The 21,998-nt window shown below is 31.3% G+C and overlaps 2 protein-coding genes across 2 annotated transcripts; one reads left to right on the top strand and one right to left on the bottom strand.

The window, feature by feature from the left end:
• Positions 1-2,267: 2,267 nt before the first annotated feature.
• Positions 2,268-21,970, bottom strand: LOC126839060 (28S ribosomal protein S9, mitochondrial). Its single transcript, XM_050574002.1, has 11 exons — positions 21,530-21,970; positions 21,322-21,454; positions 20,500-20,603; positions 20,272-20,445; positions 20,107-20,192; positions 19,953-20,028; positions 19,755-19,880; positions 19,646-19,688; positions 16,765-16,880; positions 2,951-3,113; positions 2,268-2,541 (listed from the first exon to the last, which is right to left on the bottom strand). The coding sequence occupies exons 1-11, from the start codon at positions 21,617-21,619 to the stop codon at positions 2,450-2,452; spliced, it is 1,203 nt and encodes a 400-aa protein (XP_050429959.1). The 5' UTR covers positions 21,620-21,970; the 3' UTR covers positions 2,268-2,449.
• LOC126839053 (transient receptor potential channel pyrexia-like) lies at positions 7,147-13,834 on the top strand. The gene is made up of 2 exons (XM_050573993.1): positions 7,147-7,990; positions 11,637-13,834. The coding sequence occupies exons 1-2, from the start codon at positions 7,458-7,460 to the stop codon at positions 13,786-13,788; spliced, it is 2,685 nt and encodes an 894-aa protein (XP_050429950.1). The 5' UTR covers positions 7,147-7,457; the 3' UTR covers positions 13,789-13,834.
• Positions 21,971-21,998: the final 28 nt, after the last annotated feature.

The following is a 21,998-nucleotide window of genomic DNA, read 5'->3' as shown; positions in this document are numbered from 1 at the left end:
GGTCAATATATTAATATTTTACATCAAACACTTGATATTATAATGCTCGAATACGTTTTGTATGGTTTACTTATAATTTGTTTTATTTAGTACAAAATAAGTACGTGTGTGATATTTGAAAATGGGGCTCCCCACCTTCCAACCTATGAAAAATAACACCGCAGTCAATGGAGATATCACTTTTTTATGTCTGTTAGCGGGAGGTCTATCTGAAATTCATAAGACGTTTTTATGCAACAATGACGGAGTGGCGAAAAAAATAAATTTCCGTTACACGAACATACAATTTTCTAACGGTATTTTTGGATTTTAAAGTTGCTAAATCATTAAGAAACCAAAAGAACGACTAAAACAGGTATTGCCTAGCTAAAATATATTTCAATCAATTTTAAATTTAAGTCAATGTTAATACTAACCGTAAGGCAATTTATTGTACATTTCATAGGGTGGCACCTTTTTCGAGCAAAATAGACCATAACTGATAAAAACCGATTCTGTTTCGGCCATTTAAATCAATATTAAAATATTTGGGAACAAATGATTAAAAATATATTTATAATATATCGACCCCGTTCATGCAAAACAAATTAAATCGAGAATTGTTGTCCATCCCAGATGGAATACATTTTTTCCCCTCCTTATTAGCTATCATTTCCTTTATAAAAACTATTGATTTTAGGAATAGCAAAATTGGTAAATGTAAGTACAAAACTAATTATTAAGTAGACTTGACGTTTTTATTTATCTCTTTGCTTCCTCTTTTGCCATGAACTTCAGACCAGATATAATAGTAAGCTTTATTGCAATTAAGGCAATGCTCCTTCATAAAGTGACAAGTTATTATTTATTAATATTATTTTGATTTTATTTAACATTTTTTGTTATACAATTTTAGTATGTTATTAATAAAGGTTAATATTGCTACTATAAATCCCCTAGTAAATTTAATTTATTGAATATCTTAGTTCTATAATCTAGCTTAAATAAAGCAGACCAACGAAAACGACTGAATATTGGTGGTCGGTGCTGCACAGCACACAAAAACTCAGTTAAAAATTAGAACAAAATATTCACTTAGAATTAAAAACTATAGAGTATACATTTTTAGGTCATTAGTTTCTAAATATTTTATCATTCGTTAGAGCTTAAATTGAAGTGGCCACTGATCGGAAAGGTTTAAGGGCCCCATACACTACGATAAAAAACGACGATGCTGAATCGTCACAATAAAACACATCATGTTTAAAATCATGATTTGACAGATATAAAAACTGTCGTGTTTTGCCTATACACTTTGGTTTTAACCTAAGCCGTCGTTTTTCATCGTAGTGTATGGACCCTTTAAGTGAATTTTGACACCATAGGTTTTCGTTCATTTTTTTCTTTTTCATGTAGTGACTAAAGTCTAGAGGCTTTGACTTAAAATTAACAATTACATTGATAAAAGTCCATAGACTAAGTAGTATTAACACATTACTTAATTATTCCTATGCTGACATGTGTACTTTTAAGATGTCAATTTTTAAAACGAATAAGTACCATTAAATATTACATTTCAGAAACTCAAAACAATTAAAGTTAAAAAAGTTTGATAAGTAAAAATGCAAAATAACTAAAAGTTTTGTTTTTAGGTTTCTTAAAACAGAGTTTCATTACTTATACAACACCTAATTAAACTAAAAATATATAAAATTTTTTTTTTTCATTGTTTAAACTTATATACAAATGGTAATACTTGTAGTTCTGATCATTTATTTATTAAATCATACAATATAGCTAACCCAAAATGGATTTTATTTAGATTGTGAACATTTTTGTTTTATTTCAATAAAAAGCAAAATCTAGCAATAAGTATATATAATTTTATTGAGCAGGATCTTCTCTATAAAGGAAATTATTTTAGCTTCGTTTTCAGTGTCGCTGACAAAAATTATTTCTCATTTGTTTTTTTTTCTTTCTTCTCCTTGCGTTATCTCATATGGTTAGGTTAAGCCAGCCAAATCCTCGGCACTACTTTCTATATTCATTAGCATTTCCTAATATCTACTTACTCCACACACCTCCATGTCTTTATTTAAAGCCGGATGCCGAATTCTTTTATGTTCTACATTTTCATTACAGCTCTGACGCTTCAACCTAGCCCCCAAGGAAAATTGTAAATGTACTCTACTGACACCCCTAGTTTTATTTAGTGAAATTACGCCCTAATAATTATTTATTATATTATTGTTATTTTCAAAAAAATGTAATGTAATTAAACAATTCAGTTACTATAAAGTCATTTTTATTCTTACTACTACAAGGTGTATTTTGTATTACTTCACTTCACATTATTTCTATATATTTGATGCAGGTGTCAACGCTATGCACAAAATACACTATTTTTTTATGAATGCAAGTATAATGTATTATTATTTACACAACAACTTCTATGGATGTTCAACTTAAATTAACGTTTCTTCCAAGTAAACTTTCTTCTTGCTCTTGCCTGTCCCGGCTTCTTTCTCTCTCTCCTCCTGTAGTCTTTTTGTAGTAGCCCGGCTGTAAAACAATAATTTTAAGGATAAGAATATAATTTATGATACTGATTGTTTCTAATTTTAAGCAAAAAGCCATCGCATGATTCGTATAGTTGCATAATTGACTGGATAATAATACTAACAAATGATGAATGAGAATGTTGAAGGGAAGAACAACTATTATCTATCATACAACATCGGGAAAATCAAATATAAAATAAAACACTAGGTCCTAGGAGCAACAATAATGCGACCGAGTACAGTAGAATCATGGCTTGGAAGAAATATCAAATGGATCCTACAAGGATTGCGGTGGACAGCATGAAGAGCAAATATAAATAGTATATTAGGTTAAGCAAGTGTGACAAAGATCTATAGATCATATTATATTAAGCTAGAAAAATATGTAGGTACAAATAGGTTCAACTAACCGACTCGCATGCGTTCTACCATTTCACTGTCTACAAAAGAACGCAATCCCCAGGATATTCCATAACGAATAGCACCAGCTTTGCCAGATATCCCTCCGCCACTAACGGTGGCTTCAATGTCCACATTCTCAACCATGTTCGTGAAAATCAATGGAAATAGAATCTAAAAAAAAAATACGCACAATATAATAACTATTCATGTATACAAAATAAAATAAATCTAAAATATTTGTTTTCTCATAACATTATTAATATAATTAGTTATACACACATTGTATTTAGAAAAAACTTAAAGCAACTTATGGTTATATATATATATATATATATATATATATATATATACTAAAGATAAAATATATCGGAGAAATTGTTCTAACGTCAGTGGTAAGGGTTTAAATTTTTCGATTTACACTTACTGGAAATATTCACAATTTACCATTTACATTTTGTTCCCTTACCACTCATGTTAGAACAATTTCTTCATAATCAAACTTTTACCAGGTGTTCTAGTTTCTACTCATTTATAATTAAGTTTTGCATGAATTTGGAAAATTTTTCGTTCAGTCATATTTGTGTTGTGGGTCATTAAATTAGGCAATTTTCAGCTTACCACATAAGTTTGAAACAGTAAATTAATAGAAAACAAGATTGTGAGTTCATAAAAACGTTATAAAAATAACTTAATTGGTTTAAAGATGATATGGGTCATAAACTCATAAGAACATAACTTGAATTTTATAAAAGCAAAATATTTTATTAAATCGTTTATTTTCTAACACCAAAATGAGGTTTTAAAAAAATTTTAAGTTTAAAAAAAAAAACAATTTCTCAGGGTTAAAAAATAAAAAAAAATTTCAAAATATGGTTAAAGTAGACTGCACTAGAATTTAAAGTGAGCAGGTTTCATGTCTATACCACTAGGCATTATCGGCGGTTAAATTACACAGTCGGGAACATGGGGTGTTTTTGGATAGTTTTTTTTAAAAATCAAACTACATAGGTCCAAAACAAAAAAAAAATTTTTTTAGTTTTTTTTTGTTATTAAGAACCAAAAAAAAAATGTATGATAAAAATTTAAAACATATTTTAACTATACTATCACACACATTAGGCGATTTCACGTGAAATGACCCTATATTGTTAACATGATTACATAAACTAAAAAATATTATTGAAACTCATAGTCGCTTTCTTATATTCATAATAACAATAAAAATGAAAAATCAACTACGTGACTCATCATGATTACGATCAGATCATATTGTGTTTATTCTACTACAGTTCATACACTGTAACTAATCATGGTACGCTTAAATAGTAAATACCACAAGTGAACTATATAAAAAATACTTTAAAAATCTTTCTTGGTAAGTATAAATAAATCTAATAAGTTCTAAGTGAAACCGTGTCTGATTGAAGATCAACGATGGGCTATTATTTATTGTTATTACACATCACAGTATAACATAGGAAGTAACACAATTAAATATGAATAATATATATGAGTATAAAGTCATATATTATAATTATTTATTTAATCACATGTTCAAAATAATAACATGTTGAATTTTTACCTTAAATAATAAATAATAATTTTATGTTAATGGGTTTTTTCTTGGAAATTAATAGGAAAGGAGTAGACTTTCTACAATTGTTTGCATTATAAAGAAAATTTGGTGAACTTTTTCTAATCTATTAACTACCCAGGGTTAACAATTTTATGTTACAATAATCGTTTTTCATTTAATAATAAATAATAATTGTTTAAGGTGGAACTAAATCGTTTTATTTCCAATACAATTGTTATTATGCTAACATATTAAAATAATTTTTTATGTAGTTAAAGTTTTTTCTTCGATGAGAAGCTGAAAACACCCAACAAATTACGGCACGCTATACATTAGTTTTTAATTAATTAAATTAGTTCTATATATTTTGTACAAAATATTCTTTAAATAAAGTACTATTTGATCAAGGGAAGGTTTCTTTTTTCTCTTTTTCGAGGGATGTTTTACGACTTATTATCTAGAAAGAAGGTAGATCCAGAGTAGATCTAGATCTATGGAATCTACGATTTTCTTAAAAATCGACTATTTATTAAGGAAAACCCTGAATAAAAGGGATAAATTACACTTTGGCCGTTGTAAATGTCTAGGTTGCTATGTGTGAGTGAATCAACAGTCAACAGGTATTTGCGAATATTTTAATTATATTGTTAATTACCATAAATAGATAACGATGGTAACAAATAATCCTAGATAGACAATCAACCCTAATTATACCCCCCCCCCCCAATACTCAAAACATAATTTAATAATAATAATAAAATTGCACACATAATCGTACCCTCCTAATACTCAAAATATAATTTTAAGCACATTATATCTTTTACACGCTTTTATCGATTTTTTATTTCTACCATCTACACATCCGCTCCGGAGCTTTTATTTAAAAATGATTTTTATCACTTTAGTTATAATAATTCCTGTAGAGTATAGACTATAAGCTCCCCCGTCACATTCCCCGATCCCACAGTACTAGCATTTTTTGTTTTGTTTAACACTTTTTTGACGGGTCTTAAACTATAAGTTGTTTAAGTCAAATAGTACCATAAAATTACCATAATAAAATAAATCTGATGATTGGCCGATAATCAGTTTTGAATAGTTAAAGTTTTTCGCATTTAAAATATAAGTGAGCGATTATTACGTATCAATAAAAATAACACTGCAGTCTACCTCTCCCCTAGCGCATATATTGTAACGTTAAAAACTTAAAGGGGTCGTTTGAAGACCAGTTTTCATTAAATATGCCTTACGGGAAAAACGATGACGCCTCGTAAGTCCATCGGATTTTGATAAAAAAACATTTCCACAGACCACAGTTCAATTTGTCTTCTAATAGATCTTCGAACAACTGATAGCATTTAAATTATTTAATAACCAAAAATAACAATTTATGGTGGAAATGGCTATAAAACTTCACTTTTTATTGTGGCTATAGAAATGAAATTTAAAAAATTAAAACTAGTAGATAAAACGTAATATATGGACAATGTCAGTAAATGGACTTGACGAACCTATTTTAATAGGTTCGTCAAGTCCATATTTAATAGCTTTAACACAGTAAAATCCATGAATGCAAATAAAAAAATTTGCCGGTTGACGTTGTCTATCTTTATTTATAATAATTATGTAGGCTATACTCTATATTATAGCTTCTTAATATATGCTTATACCCTAAGATAATAAAAATTAATTTAAACATGAGTTTACCAAATGAACATTTATTAAACTCCATTTAGCTTCGATGCGATAGATGAGAAGGTATTGTATTTACAATGATGTGTTTTTATTTTTAACACGCTTATTTATATTTTTGTGTCTGTACCCACGATTTCTTTTAAGCCACAGAACCGATTTCTTCGTGTAGCAGCTCTTAAGATCAGAAATCGTACCTGTAAGGTACTTTATTGCCCAACAATTTAAACAGTTCATCCCTTCCCCTTCAAAATCGAGAAAAACACCCGAAAAATTTACAATTTTTTCAACTTAAAATTACGGCGCCCCAGATCTTTTTTTCAAAATAGTCCAATTAGTTCTAAATTTGTATAGAATATTCTTAAGGCATAGTACTGCCGACAAACGTTGACAACCTAAACAATTATCGTACACCCTTCTTCCTAGAAGGGGTGACATTTTTTTCTATCTTTCGCTTTTTCCATCCCTACTATGCCCGACCCACCCCACTGTACTAGTTTTTTTAAAGTCGAGTTTTAAATTTTTTTATTATAAATTTAACACACTGACATATAATATATTATTTGACAAGTTCATTGTTAATACTAATAATAATTACACAATATTGTTTTCTACTCAAGTAAACTAAAAGGGGGTATAATAATTACGTGTTGTTTTGTTGTCGACACATGTTCGTCGCAATGTTATTTAGATACAATGTAATAATACTCGAAAGTCAAAACTGATGAAGTGATCTACGCCCCATGGACAGACCGGATACTAGTCAGATATGCTCATTATCACGAGTAGAATTATTAATTGTCCGATATTCGCCATCGGTCAACGTGTGCGCAGAATTTCATATTGTTTTTTATTTTAAGACTAGAATATTCGGGAATACAGTCACGGTGTGTTTATTTATTATGCTGTATGCACCTATCATACCACGTGCGGTATCCGTAACGAAATATCAAGTAGGAGGGGAGCACTATCGGGAGATACGCTCATAGTTCCGACAGTGGCCACGGTCCTCTCACTCTCCGCTCTCGGCGTGTACCTATCAACCACTACGGCGGTGTTGCTAGTCAATGACACGTGATCCATCAATGACTTCGGAACGTCGTAACTACGGTGATGTCCGGCCGGGCATGTCCGTCTTATCCGTCTAACTCGGGCGAATAAATAGTTTTAACAAAACATAAGTTCGTCGCGTATGTCGTACTAAATTGGCGACCGTTCGGTAAAAACGTTAATAATAAAATAGTATTATGGACAAACAACACTTGGACGTGGCGACAATGCCGCTGGACAGAACGATCAGTCTAAATGTGGACAATCGACACTTGACGTCCAAGTCGAAATCGAGTTCGCCGTCGGTAAAAGACCGGTGGTATAGCTTTCGCGGGCGTCCGCGAGATGAGCGCCCGTCCAACGTGGAAGAGTTTCTATTCATGGAGAGCTTGCCAGACGCAGTGGCCGAAAACCGAGAAATCGAACTATCTGTAATAATCTGCAAGGATACAATCCGACAGGACCTAATGAACTCGATGAGGACGTGCAACGGGCGGCTGCCACTCTTGCAACAAGTAGAGCAAGGCACGTTCGATCCGGAGGAACAGCAACCCCAACCGCCACTCAACCAGGTTGAGCTGGACAGGCTGTTATGTTGGGCTGTATATGTCGGTGCGACCCAGTATCTTGAATACTTATACGAAAAAGGAGCCAACATCGGGTGCACACACTGCGGTAGCTTTACCGCCATACATCTAGCAGCTTTCATGAACAACGTCGATGCTTTGAGGTATGAAACGCCGCTGTACATCCAATCTGTCGCGTTCTTAGATTAGAAATAATATAAACTAATGGTGATTACACCGAATAAATTTATCGATCATATTATTATCAGAAATGTCCACATATGTGTTAAAAATTAAAGTAAGCCGGGGGGGGGGGCTTTCGATAAGAAGGAGGGTCCCAACCAAAAATAAAATAATTTCTGATTGTTTTTTTAAACACAATTTTGACAATTATATATCTAACATTGTATATTTACATTTAGTTAAGTAACAATAAAAAGATTATATAAATTCCATGAGTTTTACGTTTTTTACTACTTGAATCAATATTTTTCGAAATTACCGATTTAGTTACTTTATGTGTATGGTCGACATGGAATTTGTCATAATTAAGACGGGGTTGATTTGAATTGAATTTAATTAAACAGTTTATAGTAGTTGACAAGGTTTAAGAAAAATACAGCAGGTTGGTCAATGGTCATACTGTACTTAATATTCTATATTTATCAACTACTAGATATAAATAGTTTAATTAAATCCAATAAAGGCCACCAAAAACGTATTATTTACATATTATAGATATGTTATCATAATATCTTTTTCAAGAGGCGGACAATCACATTTCTAGGAAGATTTAAAAGACTTGGGTAAATTTTGCGTGTACAAATAAGGTAAACCAATTTTTTACGAAATCTGTAGTATAACTTTTTTCTTTAAAAATTAACAACCCGTTTATAAATACAATTTCGCCTTTTTAAGATTCTACCGATGTTGAAGCATTTTATGATATTACCAAACTCGCTTCGTAACGTTTCTTCGAGAAAACATCACTTCAATCATAATTTCTATACAGACCCTCGACCACCCCGACTCTACTATGTTCAATTCCTACGCCATCTTTTTTGTATTATTTATTCTTTAAATCTAATTTTAAAAGCATAAAACGATATGCCCCATTAAAAAACAAATGTCAAACTAATGGTGTGATAAATGGTTATATATACATACTAAAATTTAAGAAATAAAAACAAATTAACAGGCAATTGGCCAAGTATGAACAAGGCCATAGGCCAGTTAAAATAAATAATTCCAGTCGTCAGCTGGAATAATAATTGAAATCTTAGAAGTCGATTTTTTGTACAACATAATTTTAAATCTCTATTATAATGAAATTATCTTAGCTATTGTAATTAAAATTAGTTTGACGAGATAATTTATGATGAGATATTTACCCGAGAAAATCGATTGACGAACTTTAAGACTAATCCTATTATAGACAAACCATTCTCTATACATTTTTTTTAACCATTTATTTTTTTTATAAAACAAAAACTGTTTGTTTAATGGCAAATAATTTTATAAGAAAACCACACTATTTATTAACACACAACCTATTTTCTAAGTTCCAACCTAATTGGACCGATTTCTACGGTTGAAAATCCTTGGTCTCAAAATGTCGGGGAAAATTAAATTATTTTTTAAAAAAATTAGTTAGTCATAAATCGGCGAGATTTATTAGTAATTAATTGGCTTCCTAGCAATTCTTAAAAACACTTTACAATAATACACAGTTTTAATGAAATGACAGGTTGGTAACTAAATACATTTTCGAAATTTATTGGTAATATACTAGATTGGATCATTTGTTGCTCTAATATGCCACTAATATTATATTATGTAAATATATAAATTTATCAGGGTATGTGCGTATGATACATACATGTATAATTCGTGTATTATACCTATAACACATTACGTACTATACATCTATATTTTATACATCATTGATCCAATTATAATATTCAATACGATTACTATTAAAATTTTAAAGTACCATTTTGTTATGATAACTGGTCACCGTAGGCATGAGCAGATACTTGGTCTGGGGTGTGTTCTTAAGTAAATTGGACCCTATAATAGGTTGACCAATAAACAAAAAATGAGTTAACTACGTAAATTTTACCCAAAAATCGAGAAATCTTCAAAAAAAAAAAATCTCGTCCTAAATGGCACGTATACATTCTATTTTAGCTTCGATAAGGAGCTGAAAACGTATTGTCTTTACAATGATGTATTTTTTTTGTCGTAACTACTACCGTTCTTCCCCTGTACCCTTCATATACATGAGCCAATGTATCCGCTTGTAGTGTGGATACTTTGAATTTGTTTTGTTCCTCCTTCTGGCGTTACTCAAGGTGCTGTCCCGTCCCCTCTTCTCTTCTCACTTTTCATCAACGCTATCTATTCTCCATCATGCAAAGCTGCTCATCTTCGCCGACAACATGAAGCTATTTCTTCGTATTTCTCCCATATCCGACTGCTTCTTTTTCTAAGGCCTAAGGTGATCTTCAACGCTTAGTTACTTAGGGTGAGTCCCTTGGACTTTTCCTTAACATTTCAAAGTGTGCTTCTATGACCTTTTCACGTCTTCGTTCTCATATTGTACTCCCCTACTCTATCCATGGCATTACCCTTTCATCCGCTGATGACTCGGTTCGTGACTTGGGCACTACCCTCATCGAACACTTTGTCCCCATAAGCATGTCGAAGAGATAAGCTGCAAGGCATTTAAACTTCTCGGGTTCTTAAATCGTACGTCTCTTGAGTTTCGCCTTACTACCCCTTTCAAAACCTTATACTGTGCTCTCCTGCGTCTCATTCTTGAATATAGTTCTGTCCTCTTGAACCCTGCTTCATCAGAGGCCAGAGTTATGATTGAACGAGTTCAGAGGCGCTTTTTACGAGCGGCAGCATTTCGTATTCTCATCCCTTGTCCACCTCACGATTACTCTCCTATCCAAAACTTTCTTAACCTTCCTTCCTTGTCTGATCGTAGGCATGCTCGCCCGGATGCTCCGTCTAGTAGTACAAGATCTATGGTAACAATAAGTAATAACGAGCGCGCGAATCAGCCTTATCAATCCTGATAAATCCTAATAAATAATAATAATAATAATAATAATAGTTTGATATAACATCCATGTGAGTTTGTGAATGCAATTATTTGAACAAAGTTCCTTATGGCAGGTTGCGCGGTGGGGCTAACGCGTGAAAAATGTAGCGTCACGAAAAACCCGACACGAAAATATACATACGAACAAATCCTCCGACGCACGAGAGAGAAAGCGGCGTAGGCGTTTAGTCCCTTCGCCGTTGGCATCGGTAGTTGGGGTGGCGGAGGCGGTGACGTCTGCGTCTAGTCCTTCCACCGTCGGTGTCCGTTGCAATAATCGAATGCAACGGGCAACCATATGATACGTGAACTTCGTTCCTACCGAAGGTCCCGTGATCCACTAATTTTTTTTTTTTTTTGTATCAGTTCAAATATCGGTTTCCAATAAAAACCGATACCACTAATATCGGCCGATATCGAGTATCGGTTCTGGTATCAACCCACCCCTAATAATTATATAAATATTGAAAAACAAAATGCTGAGTAAGATTTCGTAAATTTATAATCAACATATTATAATTACAACCATCTTACACACGTTAGTACTGATAAGTATACTGTATCTTAAGGTAACCCATACATTGGACAGTTTGCTTGATTTGTATAAAAAAGCTGTTTCTCTCTATTCATAATAGTTAGTTTTAATCCATCATTAATTTCACAGTTTTTTATGTTGTATTTAAAATATTTTGTTATAGATGGTTAATTAACAAAAAATGCAATATCAACTCAATTCAAAATGGATTCACTCCACTCCACTCTGCAGTAATGGGGAATGCTTTAGAAACCACAAAAATCCTAATTGATCAACGATGTGATGTAGATAACACAGTGCTTCATTGTGCTGTTCAAGCGAATTCTTTAGAATGCGTTAAGTATATTTTGCAAATAGGCGTCGATGATCCAAATGCTTTTGATGCCCATGGCAACACACCTCTTCATTTAGCTGCAGATAAAGGATACACTGAATGTCTGAAACTTCTCTTGGCTGGCAGCAACAAATCGATAAATCAGAAGTCCAGGACCAGACAGTCGACAGCGCTGCATATGGCAGCTGAAAACGGTAACACGGAATGTGTTCAAATTCTTCTCAACAACGGATCTAGTCATGGCATATTGAACGATAAATACCAAACTGCACTGCACCTTGCCGCAAAAGCTCAGTGTGCCGAATCCGTAGGAATATTATTGGAATTGGGAGCCGAGGTGAACGCGTTAGATATTGACAAGCGAACTCCACTACATTCAGCGGTATGTAAAGCTTTTCTATCGTTCCATGTGGTTGAAGTATTGGTGAAATGGGGTGCGGACGTCAATATTCAAGATAGATACGGCTACGCACCGCTCCACATAGCTGCGCTGAATGAACTATCACAGTGTGTCGACTTTTTAATCATTAAAGGAGCGGACATAAGTTCTAGAACAATTGGTGGAATGAGCGCTCTAAGCATTATTAACCGAAAGACTCCTTCGAGTATTAATACGATCAAAAAAAAGTTGGACCAAGCCATTTCCCTTAATGATCCTGAAGCTTCTATCAAGGAGGTCGAATTGAAAATGGATTTTCGATATTTATTACAGAATCCAAGTCATGGCGAAATTATACTGCTACACACTCTAGAGGAATGTGGTCAGAAGTTAATGCTCGAACACCCATTGTGCAAAGCGTTTTTATATTTAAAATGGCAAAAGATCCGTCGTTTTTACTTTGTGCGTCTTATTTTCGATGCTATATTCATCCTATTATTAACAGCCTATGTAATTACAGCTCTAGCTCACGACTGCTATAATAGAGCTAAAAACATAACTGTCCAAAACCCGGACGTTTGTATACAAAGCAATTTATTTGGTTTGCATCTCATATCAAATATTTGGATCATGGAATTTATTTGGTACATTTTGTTGGTGTTCACGTGCATAGTAATTGCCAGGAAGTTAATTGGATTTGCAGGATTCGTATCGGCCAAACAATATTTTTCAAACATCACAAACGTGATCGATTGGTTTGTCGCGGCTAGCGTTTTTCTAACGTCATTTGTGTACAATAACAGGACTTATCATTGGCAAAACCACGTGGGAGCATTTTCCGTGCTGTTTGGATGGTCAAATTTAATGTTGATGGTTGGGCAATTACCTATATTTGGCACATACATTGCAATGTTCACTAAAGTTCAAGCGGAATTTGCCAAATTATTATTAGCATACTCGTGCTTGCTCATTGGCTTCACGATAAGTTTTTGTGTTATATTTCCCACGTCCTCGGCCTTCAACAATCCTTTAATAGGCATTGTTAAAGTCCTCGTAATGATGACAGGAGAACTCGACTTAGATTTACTACTTGGAAAGGATGAAAAATCCTCCGTTATACTTAATATAAGTGCTCACATTACGTTTGTATTGTTCCTTATATTCGTCACAGTAGTGCTAATGAATTTGCTGGTAGGAATAGCAGTGCACGATATTCAAGGCTTACACAAAACTGCCGGTCTTTCGAAATTAGTCAGACAAACTCAACTTATTTATTTACAAGAACAGGCGTTATTTCAAGGGTTTTTACCAAGACGCGTAACAGACTTCTTTAACTGGAGCGCACGGGTTTCACCGCTCGCGTACCGGGTGGTGCTCTACGTGAAACCATTAAACCCTAGGGAAAAAAGGCTGCCAAAAGAAATAATGGAAGGTGCGCTAAACATAGCTAAACAAAAACGACTCAATATTGTAGATTGCAAACAATCGGTTTTAGAAAATAAAATAGAAAATAAAGTATTGGTCGAAGAAATAAAACAGCTTAAAGAAATAGTGCAACATCAACAAAAACTATTACTAGAATTAATTAAGAAGTCTGAATAGATGCCATAGTATACTACACGTTTATACACATTAATGTATATTATATAAATAAATATATACCATATTATATACTAAAAGTTTCATGTGATATAATAACATATTTTTAAACAAATATCGCCTTATTTTACGCAAGAGACAAAAAAGTAAAATGATACCTTGTTATTTTATAACAAATTACACCACACATTTTTCCATAAATTATAGATATCTCATTTCTCATGCAAGGTCACAGTTCCGTGTAATATATAATATTATGGCAATCCATACATTTGTGAACTACACAAATATGATGTTAATTTATATACTGAAAAAAGAAAAATGAGGAGAGATTTGGTCTGCTAGATAATCGGAAAATTCCTGTTAACCCATTGGTTTTGTTATCTGTATGGGTAAGGGTACATTATGTTTATCAAGAAACATAACCTCCATAGTTAAAGAAATATTCAAATTGCTTTATAACACTAATTTCTTTTATTCTAATAAACAATATCTATTCCCTAATACTAAATCCGGATTAAGTCCAGGAAACCCGAATAAAGTTCTAATAAAAAATCACATCTTACACGCTAACTAAAAAGTTGAAAAAAAATTGCAATATTAATATAATTTTAATATGTTTTGAACTTTAAATGTGTCGATTGTTTGATTATGGAAAAAACAAATTCAACGATTAAAGTACGATTTTTGTCGACAACTTCATCCGTGATCCGGTCCTTTACCTAGTAATATCACAATGACTACTCTATTTATAATACTTTGTATTTTATAATCATTCATAAATTTCATTAAGTAAATACCGCAACAAGTTGAAAATTGTAGACGTAATAAAGTTTTGTTAAATAATAATAATTTGAACATGCTAAAGCTTTCATGGATTGACATCATTATTATGTGAATAATTTTCAGATGTATACATGTTTTCAGTTTTTGGCTGACGCGACATTTCAAACTTGGTTCCGAGTCCATTTTCAGAGCGATAATCACTGTTCCAAAATGGTGAAACTGAAACTGTTTTTGGAACAGTAACTATCGCTCTGAAGATGGATTCTGCAACGACTACAATAGTAAATTTCACACAATTAATAAACAAATATTATAATATAAATAATACTTGTATTTTTCAATATAAGTAATAAATATATTGGAATATTCGTAAATATACGAGCAATTAAAACCCCTTAAATTCATATGTTTCTGTATACTCCTAAGACCAAGACAAAAGTAATCGACAACTTTTACTATTTTTTTAATTCTAATTTTACAATTTTAAGAACTTTACTGATACTCTATTACATTGATTTTTATCTTAATCGCAAGACTAGGCCCATAATCAAACCCAATTATAAATAATTTAAGGGGTAGTTTACCAGTTCGTTATGTTACCCTCCTTGGAGAATGTACCAACTCAATCTGAAAACTGAATAATTACCTTTTTATTTTAAAAAAATTCTGTATAATTAAAGTGTATCAACTTATGCTACTAAACTATTGTCAGCATGTGCATAAAGTAAGGTTCTATTTTAAGACAATAGTTATACATGACGATGTGTTGTATATTTAAATTCTTAGAATTTGATGCAGTATGTTTTTTTTTTGTAATTGTATAAACATAAACCAGACAGATTTCAGATACACTGTTACGTGTTTATAAAATTCACGTATACAAAAAGTGATCAATAAACTATTTTAAGACTACTTAAAACAATAAAAATATACTCTAAACCGCACGTTTCTATTATAATTATAAACGTGCCACAATAAAAAATACTCATTCTTCACAGTTCCAAAAACAGTAATTCCTTATTACGTTTTCGAAAAAGCTGTTTAAGTTTTAAGCTAAAAGATAACAGATATAATTACAAAATACAGGTTTGCGTATAGGATAAAAAAAAATATGTGATAGTGACAATACTGTCCACAGAGGCGACTGAGAAATATCCCCCCTCCTCCATTGCCTTTTTTCTTTATTTTTCTTATTCGAGCAAAGTTTTAAAACATAAGGTATGAAAATGAGATCTAAGGTAGATATAGAGTAGGGTTATTAGTTAACATAGAAACTTTTCTTAGAAATCTGTAGTCACTTTTTTTTTATCAAGAAAAAAATATGAAAATTACACTGACCTAGTTATTTAAAAATATTTTGATTTAAATATATATATATATATATATATATATATATATATATATATATATATATAATTAATTACGATAAATAAGTACAAATGGCAACAAATAATCATAGACAAACAATCAACTATAATCGTACCCTCCCTTTCTCTCTTACGTTTAACGTTCATTATTCCCATCGATCAGGGCTTAGACGGTTTAGATTTGGCATTTTTGGACTTTTAGATGGCTGCTGACCTAACACTTCAAAACAATTTTGGTCCCAGAGAGAGGTGCAGGTGGCCATTTCACCCTCAAGACAGTTACACGCCCGGAGGAGGAATAAACTGCCAGTGATTAAGATTTGAACCAGCGACCGTGCGTTGATACACTGCCAGATTATCTCACTCCATCATGCGCCTGCACTCATAATCATACCCTCCTAATGCTCAAAAAATAATTTTAAGCACATTAAATCTTTTAAAATTCTTTATCAATATCTGTATTTTCATCATCTACAGACTCACTTCGAAGCATTTATTTTTAAGTGATTTTTATCATTTTCGTTATAACAGTTCCAAATCACACAGTACTAGCTTTTTTTGTTTTGTTAAACACAGGGTTTTGAAAGGTCTTAAAGTATAAGTTCTTTAAGTCAAGTACCTAGTAACCTAAAATTAACTTATAAAAATCAAACTGTAGTTTTTAGCATTTTAGGATATGCAAGGGAATATTACGTGTACATAAAAATAACATAAACCGTATGTGACCTTCATCGCTCCAATATGCTCTCTATCCTATTTATTTGAATTATTACTTATATACTTTTCTGCTATATAAAGCTACATATTATACATAAGACAAAGTTACCTGTTCCCTAGGTTGGATGTCTTCAAAAAATTCTATTCCTTTTCCATTAATTGAAAGTTTGCCAGTTCCCGGATAGTAAACAGTTACATTAGCCCTGGCATCCTTCCTAGGACAATCTAATGAAAAAATAATAAGATTATTTTCTATATTTGCTTGATAATAATTTAGCTATATTATACAATATACATTTTTAAAAGGGAGTTATATACCCCATCTTCTAGCATTAAAACATATTTACGCAGAATGTGGTTTACTCGCTCTTGATGATTTTAAAGCAAAATTACTAATAACAAAAATGAAAAATGCCAAGATTTTGGTGACTATGTCATATCCTCTTTTTAATAAACCTAATATTTAAAATCATATGTTTTATAAATAACTATAATTTTATTACATGCTTTTCTTTAAATCGTTAACACGTACGTACGTGTATTTTTCAAATCTTGCAAAATTTAACCCACTTCCCGATATCGTATAAGGCTGAAACTTGGCACAGACACTCATCTTAAATGACAATACAATATCATTTAATCATATTGGGACTTGGACACCCAGGTCGCCCTTCACTGGGTCAAATGTAGGGGTCATTTCACTAAAATTTCATTTTTTTCCAAATCTTCTAAAATTAATTAAGTAATCTATTCAGCAATTATTAAATACCTTTAATAGGACTAAAAAGTAAAAAAATAAAATAAATAAATGTAAAAAAAACCTTTTTTAAAAACATGCTTTTCTAAAAAAAAAAAATAGTAAAAAGTGAACTGAAAGGTAAAAAATAATTTTATTACAAGAACAATTTACCAATCAATAGTAGCACATTTTATTTAATATGTCTATTACTTACTAAAATTTTAAATAATGTTAAACATCTTTAATTTTTGACTAAAAAGAAAATAGTGGGCCCTATTCAACAAAGTTCCTAATAAATTTATCAGATAATGTTTTATATTGTAAGTTCTTTTGTAATTTAAATTTAGTTTAATAATTGTGTGTGACACATACATTTCATAATACTTAACTCAAAGAATTTGGACTTTGTTAAATGGAGCCCACGCTTATTATTTTAGTCAAAAATTAAAGATTTTTAACATTATTTAAAATTTTAGTTAATTTTCGGTTGTTTTCAAGGTAACTGACATTTTAAATAAAATATCCTACAATTTATTGGTAAACTGTTCTTGTAGTAAAATTATTTTTTAATTTTTAGTTCACTTTTTTACTATTTTTTAGAAAAGCATGTTATTAAAAAAAGTTTTTTTTTATTTATTTATTTTATTTTTTACTTTTTAATCCTGTTAAAGGTACTTAATAATTGGTGTATAGACTACTAAATTCATTATGGAAGATTTGAAAAAAATATGAAATTTTAGTGAAATGACCCCCTCGACATTTGCGACCTGGATTATTATTGTTATATGATGACCACGTCATCAATATAGGTTACGTGATTTTAAATAAATGCGGGCAGTGCTTCCGGCAACTTGAGACTGATGACCAAACGATTAAATTAACAATAACGCTGAATTGCAAATTGTCAAACAATATAAAAGACAATCAGATTCAATGATATTTTGTCAGTCAACTTTACCGTAGCTATATGTCATCAGTTAAGAGTACTCGGTTGTGGCTGTCCGTCTACAAGGTTTAAGTTTGAGAGTTCGTTCATTAACACCTAGTAATCTATCCACTTTCCTTGTGCACTTGTCTTGCGATTCGTTCGCACAGTGTACATTCCTTTCTTAAAGTACCCGTGTCTTGCGATTCGTTCGCACCGTGTGTGCTTACATTTCCTTAGGTACTCGTGTCTTGCGATTTGTTCGCACCTTGTATCTATCCTTTCTCATTCTCTAATTCTTTTTAATCCAGTATAAACAACGGCTCTTCAACATCCGCGAAGAACCCGGACAGCAATCCGTTTCACTCTTGTATCAGTGTTCACTAGTGTCAATCAAGAGTCTAGCATTCTCATTTATTTTTTGTCTTATGACATTATTATGACAGAACATTGTATTGTCATCCTAAAAGAGTGTCTGGGTTAAATTTCAGCCTTCTACGATATTGGGAAGTGGGTTAAATTCATTTTTAAAGATTTAAAAAAACTTGAAATTTTAGTGAAATTACCCTGTGTAGGGCGACCTGGATGTCCGAGTCCCAATATTATTACAGGATATTGTATTATCATTTGAGATGAGTGTCTGTGCCAAGTTTCAGCCCTCTACGGGATGTGGGTTAAATTAATTTTTGCAAGATTTGAAAAACACCAGTACGAACGTACGTACGTGTTAGCGAGTTAAAGAAAAGCTTGTAAAAAAAAAGATTCCTCATTACTAAACTAATGATTACACATTCTGAATGTATATAATGTGGGGCAAATCCGATTAAATGGTTTTGATTGGTTACAGGCCCTATCGTGGAGAAATACTGCCACACACCCTAGAAGACCTAAGGAAACTAATTTTTGTAGTATTGAACGCCATACCCCTCATAATGTGCCAACAAGTTGCAAAAACTTTAAACAATATCACCAACGATAAGTTTCTGCTAACGGCCGCCATCTGAAGACATTATTTTCAAAACTTAATTTAAATCAAATATTACGTAAAAATTAATTTTCTCTGTATTACTCCATTAATTTTTAATACCTATGATGAGTTCATCGAGAATATTATAGAATTGAGCTAGGGATCTGAAATTTTAGGAATCTGTTACATGATTAAGCTACTATCAATAAAAAGTCATAGGAAAAATGAAAAAAAAAAAGTAATATAAAGGCGTCATGAGTTAAGTAAAAAAAATTATTAGCACCCAAAATATTATCCAATATTAAATATTTTGGGAACGCATTATCAGTAGGATGTCGATGTACTTATTTAAAAATTACCTTTAACAGTAACATAAGCCCTTCCATCTTTTGTATATTCCACCTGAAAAATTGAATTTCAATTCAATATGTATAGTTTAATACAAATTATAAGTATATAATTACTAACTGGTAGTGGTTCAATTAGAGTTTTAGTCGACATCATTGGTTTTTGATATTGAGAAATAAACTCAACAAATTTGTAAGAACAAGGATGTTTTAATAATCTTTCTATCGCAACCACAAAACTATTGTACTAAAAAAAAATTGCATCAATCATTCACCTTAATTTTGTAAAATAATTAATATATATTTTTAATACAATTACTTCATGATCAGAAAGTTTTTCAACTGTTATTTTTTCTAAATCTTCTTTAGTAAGCCACTGTGATCCTGTATTTGACCTACCAAAACAATTAACAGTATTTTTAAACACAAATAAGTTGTGAACAATGAATAATTAATTTTTAAATTTATCGTACAATTGTTTATGAGCTTCTGGGATTATATTATTTTTCATCAAATTATCTTCAAATGAATTTAATTCCACCAAATTGGTAGCAATTTTCTAAAAATATAATATTTAAATACATTAATGCATGAAAAAATGTTTGATGCGATGCTACATGATTTGATTTTTTTTTTACGTGTAAAATTAAATAAAAGTTCGGTTTTCCTGTATAAAAAAAAACGTGATGTGGACGTCCTGATTCATCAAATTCTGCTTCTTTCCTAGATGGAAAAACTTCAATCGGTGGCTTCATAGCTGGTCTTGCTTTTGGATCATACAAGCCCGAAGGAAAAAGATATTCAATTGCTGCCTAAAATGTATCATTTTTTGTACTTAAGTTATTTTACTTTGTCATGTTACTTACATCAATATCTTTTTGAGTAAAAGTTTCTGGGTCAACTCCCATCATGTTGGCTAAATGGCGTCTACCAACATTATACTCATGAGACTGTTGTTCCATGAATTGATCTAAAATAAATTTGAATACATATTTATTATTAGTACAGAAAATAATATTAGTAGGTAATATAGTTATCATGGACAGGGCTTAAAGCATCAGGTTCCAGAGAGGTTTTTTCCTAAAAAAAAATGTACATTATGAAAAAAATAGTAAGGTCTCTTAGAGTTAACAGAATTGCAGTTTTTTTTTTTTTTTAAGGAAGACTTGCACTAAGAACATAAGTCACTTAAGTCAACAAGTTTTTAATTTTTGAAATTGTATATATTGTGATATTGGACTTGTACATGTATAAGTGATAATAAATAGTTTTAATAGCCTTTTATTTTGATCATTTTGCTTTGTTTATATTGCTAATGTAATAAAAAAATTGAAGCTCTATGTCTACTGTAGTTGTCCTCTTTCAAACAAAAAAAAAAGTTATCAAAACCCAATTACTTTATGACTAGGACCCTTAAATCTTTAATTAGTAATATGATTTTACACTGTAATGTATATATGTAGACTAGTGACAGGCAATAAGGCATACCTCAAAATTTTTAACTTGCCAGTTTCTGAATTTTTTCAGTAAACCCATTTTTATTAAATACAAAACACACTAAGTATCTCAAAAAAAAAATTTATGATTTACATAAAATCTGAAAAATGACACTTTTAATATGGTTAGAATACATTACCAGATTATCTTACTTATATTTTACAACACATTTTTTTTATAAATAAACTTACTATACTGTGTAGCTCTTTGAAGATAAGCACGCATAGCCAAACTGGTTTTTTCTTCTTTTATTTCACTTTGAATAATTTCAACGCCCGGATCATCACTACCAACATTATTCAAGCCATAATTGCATCGTAATTCCTAAATACAAATCTTATTAAGACATAGGTACATAATAAAATAACTTTAATTTATAGTGTTATAATATGATCTTACAATATTTGTTAATGTTTTAACAATAGTAGTTTTCCAATTTTTGGGACATGAGTTACTTAATATCTGTCGCATTAGCAACATAATGAACATATAACAAAAACCGTTTTATTAAAAATACTTTACGACATCTAACGATTGAACTAATAATTAAAAACTCAAAATAGTAAATACTAAGTACTCAGTATGTTTTATAAGACTCAATTAAGTCTAAAGAAAGAGACGGATGGTTTGAAGTTACATACGTCTACTAAAAGTTTAAAACCATGATAACTATTAAGCTTCGACTAAAATAAGAAAAATAAAACTAGTAACTACCAAACATAGCAATACAGATCTGGAATGAATAAAAAACTTATCAGAAACTAATCTACAGCCGGGCTTATAATTATTTTTAGGTTATATATTAAACCAATAGACACAGACTATTTGAAAATAATCTGTGGGTATTACTCTATTGCCTACTCCCCTA

The sequence above is a fragment of the Adelges cooleyi genome, unplaced genomic scaffold, assembly GCF_023614345.1.
Source record: "Adelges cooleyi isolate 19-005CV unplaced genomic scaffold, UGA_ACOO_1.1 ACOO_flye_CR_arks_rails_tigmint_CR_PRNA_30, whole genome shotgun sequence".
Classification (NCBI taxonomy): Eukaryota; Metazoa; Arthropoda; class Insecta; order Hemiptera; family Adelgidae; genus Adelges; species Adelges cooleyi.
Note: the sequence above shows the minus strand (reverse complement) of the source record. Positions and strands in the feature narration are given on the sequence as shown.